The sequence below is a fragment of the Elephas maximus genome, chromosome 21 (assembly GCF_024166365.1).
Source record: "Elephas maximus indicus isolate mEleMax1 chromosome 21, mEleMax1 primary haplotype, whole genome shotgun sequence".
Classification (NCBI taxonomy): Eukaryota; Metazoa; Chordata; class Mammalia; order Proboscidea; family Elephantidae; genus Elephas; species Elephas maximus.
In genome coordinates, this window is record NC_064839.1 from 8,056,330 (window position 1) to 8,073,508 (window position 17,179).

The 17,179-nt window shown below is 52.5% G+C and overlaps 1 protein-coding gene across 5 annotated transcripts in view; it reads left to right on the forward strand.

Moving 5' to 3' along the window:
- LOC126064779 (ATP-binding cassette sub-family C member 12) overlaps positions 1–17,179 on the forward strand; it is an 83,383-nt gene that overhangs the window by 41,970 nt on the left and 24,234 nt on the right. For 2 of the 5 annotated variants that reach the window (XM_049864058.1, XM_049864060.1), the window contains exons 11-19: positions 1,203–1,327; positions 4,095–4,167; positions 5,882–6,085; positions 9,966–10,100; positions 10,328–10,425; positions 10,499–10,557; positions 13,758–13,847; positions 14,136–14,239; positions 16,066–16,263. In XM_049864058.1, the coding sequence (XP_049720015.1) occupies positions 1,203–1,327; positions 4,095–4,167; positions 5,882–6,085; positions 9,966–10,100; positions 10,328–10,425; positions 10,499–10,557; positions 13,758–13,847; positions 14,136–14,239; positions 16,066–16,263 (1,086 nt within the window). Of the gene's footprint in view, positions 1–1,202; positions 1,328–4,094; positions 4,168–5,881; positions 6,086–9,965; positions 10,101–10,327; positions 10,426–10,485; positions 10,558–13,757; positions 13,848–14,135; positions 14,240–16,065; positions 16,264–17,179 lie in introns of those variants that run through there. The other 3 variants (XM_049864057.1, XM_049864061.1, XM_049864062.1) reach the window with 2 other exon arrangements.

Below are 17,179 nucleotides of genomic sequence, written 5' to 3' on the forward strand. Positions count from 1 at the left end.
TTTCCAGGCTCATCCATGCCGTAGCCTGTATCAGGGCTTTGTTTCTCTTTATGGCTGAATTATACTCCATTGTCTATGTACCACATCTTATTTACCCATTCATCTACTGATGGGCATTTAGGCTGTCTCCACCTTTTGGCTCTTGTGAAGAGTGCCACAATGAGCATGGGTGTACAAGTATCTGTTTGCATTCCTGCTTTTGATTCTTTTGGGTATATACCAGGGAGTGTAATTGCTGGATCACATGGGTCGTAAACCCAAAACCTGTTGTCATCGAGTTGATTCTGACTTACACCGACCCCCTGTGTTACAGAATAGAACTGGCCCATAGGGTTTTCTTGGCTTTAATCTCTATGGCAGCAGATTGCCAGGCCTTTCTTCTGCAGTCCTGTTGAGTGGGTTCAAACTGCCAACCTTTAGGATAGTAAAAAAACCGTTGCTGTCGAGTCAATTCCGACTCATAGTGACCCTATAGGACAGGGTAGAACTGCACCATAAGGTTTCCAAGGAGCACCTGGTGGAATTGAACTGCCAACCTTTGGTTAGCAGCTGTAGCTCTTAACCACTATGCCACCAGGGTTTCCTTTAGGTTCGTAGTTGAGTGCAAACCATTTGTGGCACCCAGGGATCTTCATACGGGCAATGCATGTTTTTTGATTGGACTGCTCAAGGTTTTAAAAGTGAAAATGAAATTCACATGAAACTAGATTTTCTGCTTCTCTTGAAAAATGAGAAATTCTGGCCACCCTGGGCCTGCTTTCTTGCATGGCACCAACTTTGCGACAAGCCGAGGCTGCTCCCATATGGCAGGCATGCCAGGGCCTCCATCCACAGTCGTGCAGCTATGCCCTACCCACCAGGCCTGGCTGAGAAAGGCCAAGGTGCTGGGAGGCCGGGGAAGCTGTGATTGGCTCACCCGGAGGAGCTAGGTGTCCCAGCAGCAGTCCTGGCTTTGCCGGCCACTTTTAAAGAGCTCACCGCTCCTTCTCTGTCCCACCCTGTTCCCTGCCCTCATTTATGCTCCCTGCCTGGCACCTTGTTTGACTTTGGGACCCTCAGCTTGCACACCTGGGCTTTGCATTGTGGCATCTTGTCGACCTCTTGCACCTTCAGAATTAGTGGGTGGTGAGGGCGCAGTGGTCCGCCAAGGAGAACCCTGTGAGGTCCAGCTCCTGAAAGTTCTCTGGTACTGTTGCTTCTAGATGCAGTTACAGGAAGGGGTCGTGGCAGTCAGTGGAACCTTGGCCTATGTTTCCCAACAAGCATGGATCTTCCACGGAAATGTGAGAGAAAACATATTATTTGGAGAAAAGTATGACCACCAAAGGTAATGTTAACTTTGAAGCATGAGCACTTTAGAATTTGGTACATTGTGCTACAGATGCCGATGAGATTGGTAACGATGGCTAAGTGGGTTTCTCCAACCAGTTCCGATTAAACATTTATCAGACCCAGATGGGGGTCGGTTTCTCTCTTTCTGACCCAGGAGTTCAGGAGAGGCATCTTCTGCCAACCCACAATCACAGGCTGAGAAGCCGGTGGAGTCAGCACTTTACTCCCGGCGTGGAGTAGCATATGCTCCAAGCTTCTCTGTAACAGCACACGTGCTGGCTGAGGGAGAGGAACGAACTCGACAGTTTTGCTTTAGGCTCAGTAACCAAAATGTGCTTGAAATCCTGAGCAGCAGGATGCGATTAACCGGCCCAGACATTATTGATTGACATTAGAGCTACAGGGTGCATTGCCCTCAGTGGCCTCAATATCATCCAATGAAAAAACCAAGTTCAAGCCATAATTATTCGGCGCACTTTGGTGCACTATCTTTAGTTTCTGGCAAGTAGCACCAGGATACCTCTCTGTGGCTCCTTGTCGAGTCTGATGAGCACCCACGTGTACTCTGTCCTCAGAGCCCAGAGGCACGTGCCTAAGGGGATTCTGGCAACACATCCCCATTGCTCAGATGTGGAGGCTGAGGTCCAAGCCATTAAATGGCAGAGTCGAGTCTTGGATGCACACCTTGAACTCCAGATCAGGGTCATCTGAACTTGCTGGAGCCACCTGGGAGCTGGGCCACCCCGAAACCTCCTCAAGCACCACAAAGCTGAAGTAAAGAGAAATGCTGTCAACTCTCTAACTGCTTGTTTGGACTTTGGTGCTTTACTCTTTGAACCCACAAACTCTGCCCCTGCTGGTAGGCTTCAACCAGCATGTGGGTTCCCAGCAGGCAAGAGTTCCATCCCTTCTCCTCCTCTTCTCTGGACCTGACATCCTGTCCCTAGGAGACTCAGGTGTAACAGGAAGGGCTGGTGAATGCAGGAGTCTGCCTTAGTCATCTAGTGCTGCTCTAACAGAAATACCAGAGGTCGATGGCTTTAACAAAGAGAAGCTTATTCTCTCACAGTCTAGGAAGCTAGAAGTCCAAATTCAGGGCGCCAGCTCCAGGGGAAGTTTGTCTCTCTCTGTCAGCTCTGTAGGAAAGTTTTTGTCATCAATCTTCCCTTGGTTCTAGAAGTTTCTCCATGCAGGAACCCAGCTCCAAAGGATGTACTCTGCTCCTGTCACTGCTTTCTTGGTGGTATGAAGTCCCCCCTTCTCTGCTCACTTCTCTTTCCTTTTATCTCTTGCAAGATAAAAAGTGATGCAGGCCACACCCCGTGAAAACTTCCTTTACTTTGGATCAGGGATGTGACGTGAGTAAGGGTGTTACATCCCACCCAAATTCTCTTTAATGTAATCTTATCTTGCCTCATTAACTAGAAACAGAAATTAAGGTTTATCAACCACAAAATGGAGGACAACTACACAACACTGGTAGCCATGGCCTAACCATGTCGACACATATTTTGGGGGACACAGTTCAATCCATGACAGAGTCCTTGGCAGCAGCCAGACTGCTCTGCTCAGCATTTCCTGCACTGCCACCAGAAGAATGAACAAATCTGTCCTGGAGGAAGTACAGCCAGAATGCTCCACAGAAGCAAGGATGGTGAGACTTAGTCTCGCTTACTGTGGATACGTCGTCAGGAGAGACCAGTCCCTGGAGGAGGACACCATGCTTAGAAAAGCAGAGGATCAGCAGAAAAGAGGGAGGCCTTCAGTGAGATGAGTGGACACAGTATCTGCAACATTGGGCTCAAACATAGCAATGATTGTGAGGATGGCACAGAATAGAGCAACGTTTCAAGGCTGCTATGAGCTGACTTCCTCATCTGAGTCTAAACTTGGTGGCTATCACAATGAACATGGCACAGACTCCATGGCATGTAACAACCACTACAACTCCTACCCGCACCTGGGATGCCTTCTCTTTCCAGGGCAGTGGACTGGAGGGGAGAGGGCAGTTCTTTTACTGAAGAATTAGGATGTAGGAGAGCAAATCTTTATACACAGGGCACCTGGGGACACAGGGATGGCTGGATGTATCTCTTTCCTCTAGGTGCTCAAGTCTGGAAGGGAATGGAGGGCACATAGAATGGACGGTGCACAGAGGAGGAACAGGCTAGGGGACAGGAGCCTGTGCTGGGACTGTCCCAGGCAGCGGAGTCACCAGAGGGCATGGAGGGGGGCGGGTTAGGAAAGAAAGTGTCCCTGCAGGGGTTGGCATTTTAATTCTACCTCGAAGGATGGGTCTGGCACCCATCGTACATGGCGTCTTCTAGCAGAGGTTTTACTCCTAAGGTGGAAACCGAGACTCCTGGGGTCACAGAAAGGAGGAGGGCAGGAAGCAGCTCAAAGTTGGGGGTGGCACGGGGAGGAAGAAGTGCTGAGTGGTCTCAGTCTTGTAATTGGAAAATTGGCCAAGGTAATAACAGTTTTAATAACGACCACTGATGGAGAATTTGCAATGCACCAGACGTTGCGCTAAAGGCTTTCCACACTTTCACAACTCAGTGAGAGTTACCATCCTGAAGTGTAGAGCAGAGAGTGAGGGCTAGGGAGATAGAGGCACTTGCCACCCGATCTGGATTCAAACCCAGATTGTTCTGGTTCCAAAGCCCCTGTTCTTAACCACTCTGTTCTCTAGCCCTAGAGTTGTACAAAGGAATGGTTGTGGGGCTTTTTCACCGAGAGGATTTCTGACCTTTGTGCCACAGGTATCAGCACACCATCCGCGTCTGTGGCCTCCAGAAGGACCTGAGCAGCCTTCCTTATGGAGACCTGACAGAGGTGAGCAGAGCTGGGAGCTCGACTCCACTTCAGCTGCAGGGCAGCCCATTTGCCAAGGCCCACAGGGCTGAGGCTCAGCAGACCCTGGCTTCACATCCTGGGAAAAGAGACCTCCCAGGAAATGTGGGGAAAGTTAGGGCACTCCCCACCCTGACTTCCTCATCTGAGTCTAAACTTGGTGGCTATCACAATGAACATGGCACAGACCCCCCCACTTGTGTTTTGTTCAGCGGGGCTGTTTCCTGGGCCCACGGAGAGCTGCCTGGTCATCTCGGGAGCAGTTCCTGGTGAAAGACCAGGACCCACGGTTGCTGCGTGGTGGCTGGAGCCTCACATGCCCGTTCTGGCCTCACTGGCTCTGCTCCTCCCAGAAGCATGAAGGCCATCTCCAAACAGTACTTCTGGGGTGCTTGTCCAGAGAGCTTCCTCAGGTGCCTGGACTGTCCCCAGGGGTGTCACCTTGCCATCCTCCTGCCTCCCCTTCCCAGTTCTGCATGGGCTTCCCCCCTTTCCCCAGAGCCTCAGAGGGGATCACAAAGCTAGAACTTGCTGAAGAAAGACCAGCTTAGAGAACATCGCCTTTCTCCGCTAGTGCCCCCATCTCCCATATCAAGAAAAGGCCCAATAGCCTTCTTGCCTGGCATTCAAGGCCCCCTCACTGCAGCCCAGACCCGCTCCTCCAGGTTTTGCTTCTGCCCACCACCCACACCCTGGCATTTCTACAAGCCAGCCAGAGGGTCCGCTCATCTTCCAGCCTCTCTGCCTCTGCTCCTGCATTGATACCACTGTTCAAGTTCCAACCTCAAAGCCACAGTTTGAGGGAGACTTTCCCGAGTCCTACAGTCTGGAGTGATTTGTCCCAAAGCACTGAGCTTATGTTTCCCATGTGCTTTGTGCTGTTACTGTGTGTGTAACTGTCTCCCCACAAAACCTGCGTTCCCGGTAGACGTGGAGATTTTCCTATTCACCTTCAAGTGCCCTGTCTCCTGGGCCCAGCTCAACGCCTGGCTGAACATAACGGATGTTCCCTTTGGGTTCAGTTGGATTGGGTGGAATGCAGAACAAGACAGACAAGCTTTCTGTCTTCATAGAATTTATGGTTGCCTAGAGTAGGGGATGAAGCCTTGGTGGTGCAGTGGTTTAGAGCTCAGCTGCCGAGCAAAAGGACAGCAGTTTGAATCCACCAGCGACTCCTTGGCAACCCTATGGGACAGTTCTACTCTGTGCTATAGGGTCACTGTGAGTTGGAACCAACTCGATGGCAATGGGGTTATGGGGGATAGTTGACCCACAAGAAAGCAAATATGGAGCCACCTTTCCATCTGCTCTCAGCCCTTTCTCCCTCCTGTTCACTCATCCATTCTCCCAGGGCTTTCTGCTCAGTGATTCCCCTTGGTGTCAATGGTCAAGTTGCAGCTCCTCCCCATGGTCTGTGCACTGTGAAGAGGCATGTGGGCAGGTGTGTCTTGCTCCACATGAATAAGGGCTTTACCCTAGTTGGCGCTGCCCACCAGACTTCCTGAAAAGTGGAGCTCTTCCACCCACCAGAGTTTCTAATGTGGTCGGGGTCCCCATAAGGGGTGAAAGAGCTTGGGCATGGTGATGGCAGGTCTGCGTGTCTTCCTCCTGAGTTCTGAGAAGCTTCTGTTCTCCAAGGACTTCAGGGTGGTGGGTGGAGCCTGATGGTGGGCAGTACCATTGTCTCCGTCTGCAGATCGGGGAGAGGGGCCTCAACCTGTCTGGGGGACAGAGGCAGAGGATCAGCCTGGCCCGGGCTGTCTACTCGAACCATGAGATCTACCTGCTGGACGACCCCCTGTCAGCCGTGGACGCCCACGTGGGGAAGCATGTCTTTGAGGAGTGCATTAAGAAGACACTCCGGGGAAAGACCATTGTCCTGGTGACCCACCAGCTACAGGTGAAGGGGACTGACATGATCACGGGGTGGGCATGGCACTGGATGCTTACAAAGCCTCCTCCTGGCCTAACCCTGCCTCCCGCATCTGAGGCTGGACAGGGTCGGGGGGAGAGCAGGGATGCGTGGTTCTCCCAGCCTCCCGGCTTTGACACAGTTCTGCCTGTCCCTCTCTGTGCATGACCACTCTGGGCCCAGGGCAACAAGGCCTTTCCTCCACCAGAGGGTAGATTCTTCAGTAGCAACTGACCCCTGCCTGTGGGCTGCACATGGGAAGCCAGGTGCAAATGGTTCAGGCCACACCCCTCATCCAGCAAGGGCTGGGCACCTTGGTGAGGGATGACAGGGCATGGCAGGCCCCTTGGATGAGGCACCCAGATGCCCCTGGCCCCCTTCCCCAGGACACTGGGGTTAAGGCAGGAAGCGTCTTCCTGCTCAGAGCCACTCCTCAGTCTTGGCAACATGGACATTGCTGAGGAAAGGCCTAGCCCTGAGAGACACTGAGAATTTGCCAGGCTGGGGACAGTCTTTGCTGTGTCAGTCCCACATACAAGTCCTGAATGCCTAGTGGGAACCCAAGGCCCCCCTCCACCAAGAACCAGATGTCCCCCTCTCCAACTTCCTCCTTCTCCTCTGAGTTCCCAGAGGGGTGTATGTGTGCTGTCCTGCCAGAGGCAAGATCCCAGGGGACTGACCTACATCAGAGGCCTGTTGGAGTGGGGGAGCAGAAAAGTGGGGGAGCAGAAATCCCCTGCCCTTCACTCTCCCACCACCCTCAGGAGAAGGCTTAACAAGGGCCCGGTCTGGGGGCAGCAGACAGGCCTCAGGGCCTTGCAAGGGTAAGTCAAGCTGGGGATGGGGGCAAAAGCAGCTACCATGGTGGCAGGATGCTGCAGTGAGCATTTATAGGGTCCTCTGGCAGGTGGCCAGAAAGGGCCAGTCTGAACAAGGAGAGGCATCTTAAAGAATCAGGAAAAACAGGTCTTTCCACCATTGTGGCCCTGTCTCCAGCCTGAGCTGACCTTTGCTGGGGGCTGGACTTCTGGTCCCAGAAGAGGCTTCAAGCACCTGAGTTTTGCATGTGGAGACCGCCTGGGTTTCCTTTGCCACCAGGAAGATCAGGCTGGGCTTGTGCAGGCCTCAGCTCCCAGTTCCTCTGTGGGCCAGGGGCCAGGCTGGAGGGAAAGGTTGGATTCCCTTGGGACCCCCATGAAGCAACTAGGGATGAATTCTCACTCAGCCAGCGCGCACAGCTCTGCACCCTGACTTTCCAACCCTGGAGCCAACCCGCAGTCTAGAGGGCTGTCCTCCTGAAGTGACTGGGGATCTGGAGGGGGTACCTGACCCCTGACAAACGCAGATTTGAGCTGTATGTTCAGGAGCCCACATAAACTAAAGAACCAAACCAGCTGCTGTGGAGTTGATTCTGACTCATGGTGTGTTGCAGATTAGCCTAGAAGTGTGCTCCACGGGGTTTCAAGGCTGTGACCTTTGGAAGCAGACCCCACGTATTGCAGATTAGATAGAGCTGTGCTCCACAGGATTTCAAGGCTGTGACCTTTGGAGGCCCACCACCATGCCTTTCTTCCAAGGTACCTCTGGGTGGAGTCCTCATGGATGTGGGATCCATAACCCCCCGTTAGAGGTTAGGAGACCCCAGTTCTGGCCTAATCTATAAGGCCCACTAAGCAGCAGCATGAGCTCAGGCAAGACGTGCTTTTCTTCAGCGCTCAGTCTCCTCATTCGTATGATGAGTGTGTTGATGATCAGGCCTCTTTCGCTTTGAAAAAAATTACTGAAGGATTCTACATTTCACCAAGGTCATTTTAGCTCACTTTTTTGTGTTGGAAAACGCAGGCAGCCACCAGGGGTGCCGTTGACTCAGTCGGCTGCCCATTGTAGGGAAGGAGGGGTCCAGCGCCCCAGAAGGAACCCAGGGGGATCTTTCGGAACGTTCTCTGCTGCTTTGACTCTTGGGCGGGCATGGCAACCCGAGCAGCTCTGAGCGCTCTGGTCGGCGATTGCTCTTCTGTTACTTGAGGGAACAAGTGAAAGGAGGCCAGCAGGCTGGCCGCTGGAATTCACTCCTGGGTCAGGGTCCGTGTGGGTTTGCAGAAGAAAGCTGCTCTGATCCCCCCAGGCCTCGCTGGAGTGAGCCAGGGGGCTCGAGGCTCCATAGCCAGGCCGCTTCGCCAGGAGCAGTGGGGGCTGGTGTAGGCAGGAGAGGGCATGGGGCTGCACCAGGCTCTATGGAGCCTCAGTTTTCCCATCTGGAAAATAGGTGGACAATGGTCAAGCAAAGATACTTCTCTCAGACTTCTGAAATCAAGAGCATTGAAGACTGATTGCCCTTGGGCGACCCCACCGTACAGGGGAAAACCTCTGGCCTGCACAAAAGCTTCTTTCAGCTGAAACCACGTTACATCTCATGTATCTTGGCCAGCCTGTAGGAGGGGGCTCCCTGCCCTTAGCTGGGTGGATCCAATGGGAAGAGGCCTATCTTATTCTAAAATGAAAGGAAGCCCTCCCCCCTCCTCCCCCGCAGAGCTCTTTGATCTCAGGAGTGACACAGGAGTGAGGGGGAATCAAACTAGAGATACAGAATTGCCGTGGGTGAGACGTGGGGTGCCATCATTAAATGTGCTATGATTTCACCACACAGATAAAGCTAGCGTGAGCTCCAGGCTGGGAGACTGCACCTGGTCAGCTTCCCCTGGGCTAGATCGGGGTCATGAGGGGCGTGTGGAGTTGCACACAGGACAGAGGGAGCCTCTTGCTGAGAACGTGTTTTCCTCTCCACCAGATGATCGGTCTAGGCTGCAGTGATTTTGAAAATTTGTTTTCCAAATCTCCATGATGAGACCTACCTCTTAGGACGGTAGCTGCATTTAAGAGATGGTGGCAAAGGAAGATTTGTGTGCTTCGTCCTGACAGCCAGAGGGCCGCTTTTGCACCAGGAGAGCTGGGGGCACTAGATCAGTGTTTCTCGACTGGGGGGGGCGATTTTGCATGCTCACCCGCCCCACCCAAGGACATTTGGCAGTGTCTGAAAACATCTAGTGGGGAAAACGAAGGACAATGTTAAAATCCTACAATGCACAGGGCAGCCCCGTACAATAAAGAGTTATCTGGCCCCTAATGCCAATAAGAAGCCCTGATGGCATAGTGGTTAAGCACTCAGCTGCTAACTGAAAAGTTGGCAGTCCAAATCCACTAGCCTTTCCATGGGAGAAAGATGTGGCAGCCTGCTTCCGTAAACATTACAGCCTTGGAAACTGTATGGAGCAGTTCTATTCTGCCCTGTAAGGTTGCTATGAGCCAGAATCGACTCAACAGCAGCGAGATTGATTCTTTTGGTTTGGGTGGTGCTTAGCTACTAATGGAAAGATTGGCAGTTTGAATCCACTCAGAGGCACCTCAGGAGAAACGCCTAATGATCCGCTTATGAAAGGTCACGGTCACTGAAAACCTATGGAGCACAGTTCTACTCTGACACACATCATAGGGTCACCATGAGTCAGAATTGACTCGACAGCAATAGGTTTGGTGTTTTAGTTTAACGTCGATAGGGAGTCTCTGGGAGGAGCAAGCGGTTAACGTGCTCAGCTGTTAACTGAAAGGTTGGAGGTTTGAGCCCACCCAGACGCACCTCACAAGAAAGGTCTGGTGATCTGCTTCTGAGAAATTATCCATTAAAAACCTTATGGAGCACAATTCCACTCTGACACGCATGGGGCTGCCCTGAGTTGGAGCCTCTTGTCCCGCAGTTAAGAAACCCTTTACTAGGTGAGCCCAGGACCCGCTGGATGGGAGTTTGGCATGGTGCCTCCCTAGCTTTTAGAAAGACAGGAGCCCTCTGTGGACTGCTTTTCTCTCCCTGCAGTTCCTGGAGTCTTGTGATGAGGTCATTCTGTTAGAAGATGGAGCCATCTGTGAAAGGGGAACCCACACGCAGCTGATGCAGGAGAGAGGCCGCTATGCAAAACTGATCCACAACCTCAGGGGCTTGCAATTCAAGGTAACTCTTGGAAACCCTGGTGGCGCAGTGGTTAAGAGCTATGGCTGCCAACCAAGAGGTCGGCAGTTCAAATCCACCAGGTGCTCCTGGGATACCTTATGGGGCAGTTCTACTCTGTCCTTAGGGTCACTATGAGTGGGAATCAACTTGATGGCAATGAGTTTGGTTTTTTGGGCCCAGGATAAGTTCTGTTATTTAGCTTTCAAAGGAATTCCTTTTGTCCCCAGGATCCTGAGCACATTTACAATGCAACAATGGTGGAAGCCCTGAAGGAGAGCCCTGCTGAGAGAGACAAAGATACCGGTACAATCGAGTTAGAACCACAGCTCTCTGATTGCCCACAGCTTGTGAATGGGCACAGATCTCTCTTTATTTCTTACCCTAGTTTTGGCCCCAAGAGATGAGAAAGGTGAAAGGAAAGAATCTGAAACAGACTCAGAATTTGTAGATGTAAAAGGTACTCGCCATTCTTTTTCTCAGTTACCTAGTCTTAAATATTTATTGATTTTCTACTATTTGGGATAGTAAAGGCACCAAACCAACCTCCTTCGAGTCGATACCAACACATAGTGACCCTACAGGACAGAGTGGAGCTGCCCCATAGGGTTTCCAAGGATCGGTTGGTGGATTCAAACTGCCGACCTTTAGGTTAGTAGCTGAGCTCCTAACCACTGCGCCACCAGGGCTCTGAAGCATGGGCACAACAGATGCCATTTTGGAGAGCTAGCATAGTATATTCTGCTGGAGTGTGAACCTTGGGGTCTGACTGCCTGAATTCAAGTCCTGGCTCCACCACTTACTGATTCATGACTTTGGGAACGTTATGTGGCCACTCTGAGCCTTAGTTTCCTAATCCATAAAATGGGGAAATAATAGTACCAACCTTGTAGGTTCTTGCAAAGATTAAATGAGAAACTGTACATGAAGTGGTTAGCACAGAGTAACCCTCAGTAGTTTGTTGTTGTTATGAGAGACCAAAGCAGTGTGCAGGAACTAAGTTGAAGTGAAACCAAGCACGACAGATGCTCCCCACTCTTTATGATGAGCGCTGAGAACAGTTATGCAGCATGGAGGGGTCAAGGTTGGAGAAGGCCGTTTGTTCTTTCAACAAAGACTCAGCACCTGCTGTGTACTGGGCAGTGAGCTAGGCTGGGACAGAAGGATGGGGAAGGGATGCCCTGGTCCTTATTCCATGGGACTGACCATAAGAGGTCTGACAGGGGTCACAGGCAAATGGATAATTACAGGAAGCTGTGATAAGAGGAACGGAGAGTGAGGGTGGAAGTGGCTAGTTAGGAAGGGCTTCACAGAAGAGGAAACCTTAGGACTGGTCCTTCAAGAATATGTAGGCATTTGGCAGGGACATCTGGTGAGAAGGTGAGGAGGTGGAAGGGGCTGCGGGACTGCACGAGGGAGGAAGGTTGTGGGAGATGAGCCTAGCGAGAGCCAGGTGGCCGGGGATGCTGCCGAACACCCTGCAATGTTTGCGTTACCTGCCAGCCGTTCCGCTCCACATCATCTAGCTCCTGCTCCCTGCCCTGCCCTGTGCTGGGCACGGAGAGGGCAGAGGGCAAGACCCACAGCTCCACCCTCAGGTGCCTGCGGTGGGGGAGGGGGCTTCCCAAGTCAGAGCCCCGTTCCTCAATGATGTGCAGCTGAGTGCATTTTATCAAACTTAGGATGCCATCCGTTTTCAGATCACCGTGATTTTATGTACCATTTAGAAAGAAAGATCTTGGCCAATTAAGCGATATGACATGCGTTCCAACAGAAGGCCCATCCTGATTTCAGAGCTGTTGAAATGTGGCGGCTTCTTTCCCGGCATCCCCTTGCCTCTCAGTGTTCCGTCCCTGAGAACCCGACAGTCCTTTACCTTCCTTCACTTTGGGGGATGGAGCGCACTTAAAGAGAGTCCCTGGTGGTGCAAATGGTTAAGACCCCAGCTACTAACCAAAAGGTTGGTGGTTTAGGTCCATCCAGAGGCACCTTGAAAGAAAGGCCTGGCTGTCTTCTTCCAAAAGATCACAGCCATCCTATGGAGCACAGTTCTACTTGAACACACATGGGGTCTCCACGAGTTGGAATAGGCTTGAAGGCAATTGGTTTGTTTGTTTTGAGGAAGCCATATGGAGAGAATCAAGACTCCATGCAGCCGATGGCCTGGGATGCCCTTGATTTCTTCTGCATGGTGTAAGCTCCGAGAAGACAGGAACCACCTCTTTCTTGTGGACCCCTGTAGTGGATGCTAGGCATCCCTGGGTGGTGCAGTTAATGCGCTCGGCTGCTGACAGAAAGATTGGAGGTTCGAGCCCACCCAGAGGCCCCTTGGAAGAAAGGCCTGGCCATCTACTTCTGAAAAATCAACCTCTGAAAACCCTGTACATCACAGTTTCGCCCCGACACACGCTGGGTGGCTGTGTCTGGACTGGATGCAGCTGGTTTGGCAGTAGATGCTGCCCCTGTTCCCTCCTCACCACCTGAGTGCCTGCAAGCCCACTTCCAACTGCAGGTAGGCGTTTCTTTGCCCGAAGGCTGTCTCTGGCAGCAGGCACTTCTCAAGCTGGGAGTGCTGGCAAATCAACACTCCCTGGGAGCAGCCCTCAACCAACAGCCTTTGAAAGTTGGTGTAGGAATATCCCAGATTCCTCTCCTCACGCGGAAAAGCTCTGAGGTGTCTGGTCTGCACTGGCTCTGCGTTTTCTCCACATGGCATTAAGCTCTGGTCACCTACAGTGATACCTGGCTCAATGAGACACTTCTCTTCCCTTCTCCCTTTAGCTCCCAAATAGACTCTTTCTTTCTTTCTAGTTGCTGTTGAGCCAACTCTGACTCATGGAGACCTCATTTGTGTCAGAGTAGAACTGCGCTCCACAGGGTTTTCTATGGCTGCGTTTTCAGTAGATTGCCAGGCCTTTCTTCCGAGGTATCTCAGGGTGGACTTGAACCACCAATCTTTTGGTTAGGAGCTGAGCGCATTAACCATTTGCAGCACCCAGGGACTCCCTCAAACTACTCGTATTCATATCCTTTTCTTAGAAGCAGACTTGCTTTTGGGAGAGCCAAACTAACAGCTTCTGCACCCCCAGGGCCTAGCACAGGCCCATAGCCTTTGTCATCCAGGCAATTCCAACTGCTAGTGACCCTACAGGACAGAGTAGAACTTTCCCACAGGGTTTCCAAGGCTGTAAATCTTTGCAGAAGCGGACGGCCTCATCTTTCTCCTGTGGAGCAGTTGGTGGGTTTCAACCGACGACATTTTGTTTAGCAGCCAAGCGCTTCACCACTGCACCACCAGGATTCCTTAGCACAGACTAGGCGCTTAATGAACATTGCTCAGAAAGCCACCTATATCACAGGGCTGGAATGAGGCTCAAATAGACAAAAAGGAGCAAAACTGTGTTGGGCGTTTGAAAGCACAAGGCAAATATAAGACAGGGTCTTAACTGCCCTAGCGGGGGGGGCCGCAGCATACAGATAGCGCGTGCCTGCCTGGGGGGTGCAGCATGCAGATGGCGCGTGCCAGCCTGGGGGGTGGGGTATGTAGCATGCAGATGACGTGTGCCTGCCTGGGGGTGCAGCATGCAGGTGGCGTGTGCCTGCTTGGGGGGCTCCTCACCCCAGCGGTGGACACTACTGGGTTTGTCTTTGCCTCCATAGCTCCTGCACACCAACTCATCCAGACTGAATCCCCCCGGGAGGGGTCAGTGACCTGGAAAACGTATCACACGTACATCAAGGCTTCTGGAGGTTCAGTATAAAACAACGGGTTTCTTGATTTAATATGAATTTGAAAAATCCTTTCTTGAACTGTTGTTGTTGACAATTTGGTCCTGTTTTCCAATCAAGTGGAACAGATGTCCTCTTGAGTGCCAGGGCTCCAAAGCCAGACTGTTGCATTGGCCTAGAAGGTGGCCCCCAGGGGTGCAGGTCCTTTTCCTGCTGGTTTTTAATATCCCCTCAGGGCTGGGGCTAGGAAGACTGACTCAGTGCAGCCCCTCCCCCTGTGACCCTGTGGGCTTCTCCCCGCTCTTGCAGGGTACCTCCTCTCTCTCCTGGCAGTGGCCCTCTTCCTCCTGATGATTGGCAGCTCTGCCTTCAGCAACTGGTGGCTGGGTCTCTGGCTAGATCAGGGCTCGCGGGTGAGTTTCCCTTTGGTGTTGGAGAATGTTTAGTCTGTGTTTTGGAGCAAAAAGTTTGCAGGTGGAGGGTCTGAATGTGCCCAGCACCACCCTATGAACAAGGAGCATCCCCCTGTCCCCAGCCTCTTCCCACGAGATTGAGGTCAGTTGTTTACACCACACAATGGAGGCTCCCGAAACCCCTTCTGCTTTTTCAAGACAAACAGGGCATCTGGATTTTTATGTTCCACCTTTGAAAGTACTGGCTGAAAAGACTGTTTGGAGAAATACCTCGCCACCTGCGGGATAGGGTCAGTTTGCATCCTCTACTGTAAGGCAGCTTTGAGGAGGGGATGGGAGGGGCCGAGAAAGTCTAACGTAGATTTGTGTCTTCCTGCCCCTGAAGAGAGACTGGTGTTTTGTCATGAACACTACCCCGTGCTCAGCTCCCAAGGGCCCCTCTACAGGAACAGTCCATGTAGGGTTCAGGCCAGGCCCTGATGTGCTGAGGGCCGTCGCTCCTGGGCTCTCGCCTGGGCCGGGGACCCTCCTGGGAAGGACTGGTAAGCCTGTTCTCACCTGAGCTTGCTGAAAGTGCCCAGCTTTGGGCCAGAAGTTTCAAAGCTTTTCTCGCGTCCCCGGGGATGCTGTGGAGTCGCCCGCCCATCCTCCAAGGTTATATTTTGGTGTGATGTTGTTGCTATGACAACTGAAGTGAGGCAGTGCTGGGAAGACCCGTATGGAAGAGGCTGCTACAGTTTTCTATGAGCTTGGCACAGCTTCCTGAGGCCATTATCAACGGGAGAAGCCAGTGGGTAGTCTGCTGTCTGCAGAAAAAGAGCAACGTGTTCTCCCACCCCCTCCTGCTCCAGGAGAGCCCAAGGTTAGGGTCAAGGTGGAGCCTCCTCCAAGGCTTGGGGCATGCCAGTTGCAAACATCAAGGATAGTAGACTCATGTGCTGGCCCCACCCCAGACACAAGTAGGCACAACCTAAAGCACAGCCAAGTCACCTCTGCAAGCCCGGCCTTTCAAAAACGAGCCCTGCAGGGCTGCTCTGGCTTACACGGGTGTTAATCCATCAGCGACCTCTGCTATTACTGTAATCAACAAAATTGCATTTAAGGAGAAAGGTGCTTGTTTGCACCCCAAGGCGGCCTTGATGTTTAGCACACTGTCCAGAGAAAAACGCAGCTGTCAATTTCTCGGGAGTAGAAATGCTGTGCTAGCACACTCTGCTAGAGAAGCTGTGTGTTCTCACCTGGGTGGGATAGAGCAGTGGCCTCCTTGGGTCCTCCAAGCACCCTTTGTGCTCACTAGGCATCTCCCCACCAGGAGCTCCAGGGCAGGGTGCCAGTACCCCTTGAGTAAAGGAAAGGGAAGGCCTGGGGAGCTGGCCATTGTACAGAGAGGTCCCTGAGTCCCCCAAAGGCCTGGTATCTCCTGCCAGGCAGCTCAGCCTTCGGTGGCGAGTCCCTGATTCCCTGTCCTGTCTGGGCTGCTTCCGGCTTACTCAGCCAGCTGCTTGGACTCCAGGTTTTGCATTTTCTTCTGACTCAGCATCCTCTCTGGCCTCTGTAGGCACAGCCTGTACCAGGACAGTGGCCCACACTTGCCTGGTTTGTCAGCTTTGCTTTCCCACTGACTGTGCCAGGCTCCATAAATAAGGTGCCCCCATGGAGTCACAGCTGCCCAGGGCCAGGACCCTGCAAAGTTCAAAAGCCCCCAATCAGAACTGACTTGATTTCACACTCGTGGGTTACCTTTAGCAATTAGACTCTTCTCTTGAAAGTTCCTGTTCCCCTGACAGTTTACTAACACTTTGTACTTCTCTCGTTTTTCTCCAAAGGTGACCTGTGGGCCCCAGGGCAACAAGACCATGTGTGAGGTTGGTGCAGTGCTGGCGGACACGGGGCACCATCTGTACCAGTGGGTGTATGCAGGCAGCATGGTCTCCGTGCTGGTGTTCGGCATCACCAAAGGTTTCACCTTCACCAAGACCACACTGATGGCGTCCTCCTCCTTACATGACCAAGTGTTTGACAAGGTGCCGCTCCCAGGGGCTGCATGTGCATCCGAGTATTCACACAACAGGGCTTATTGTGCACCTACTGTGTGCCAGAAGTGGGGAGCAGCAGGTCAGTGGTAGAGTTCTCACCTTCCGTGTGGGAGACCAGGGCTTGATTTCTGGCAATGTGCCTCATGCACAGCCACTGCCTGTCAGTGAAGGCTTGTGTGTTGCTGTGATGCTGACCGAGTTTCAGAGGAGCTTCCAGACTAAGACGAAGTAGGAGGAAAGGCCTGCTGATCTACTGGAAATCAGCCAGTGGAAACCCCGTGGATCACAACAGTCTGCTCCACAACCGATCACGGGGCTGACGCAGGACCAGGCAGTATTTCATTCCATTGTGTATGGGCTTCCCATGAGTCGGGGGCTGACTCAACAGCAGCTAACAACAACTATGTGTCATGCACTGTGCTGGGCTCTGGGGACAGACATAGCCTCATGGAGCTTACAGTCTAGTCTGGGAAGAGTCTCCCAACATCTAATTACCAACTGTGAAGGCAAACTGTGGGGTGCGTCATGGGTTCTTAGGCTAGGCTGGGGTGGGTGTGGGGGGGTCAGGAAGGCCCCTGGGTGGAAGTGACCCTGGAGCAGGGATCTTTTGACCAAGAGGGCATCTCCTGTTCCAAAGAAGCCTGAGTACATCGAGGTCCTCAGAACTGCCCCTGGCCTCGCCTAATTCTACTGCTGTGGTGGGCGGCAGCCATCAGCTATGAGTCCCCTTGTCAGAACGCCAGGTCCAGCCCACGCTTTGGGGGGCAGAGATCCACAGTGGAACTTGGCTTCTTATCCCCGTGGGGTGATAATCCTCCTTCCCCCAAAGGCACTAGCCCTCCACCCTAAGCGGCACCTGGGTTTGGAGCAGAAGTCTGGCCTGGGGACCCCCTGGAGCTCCTCA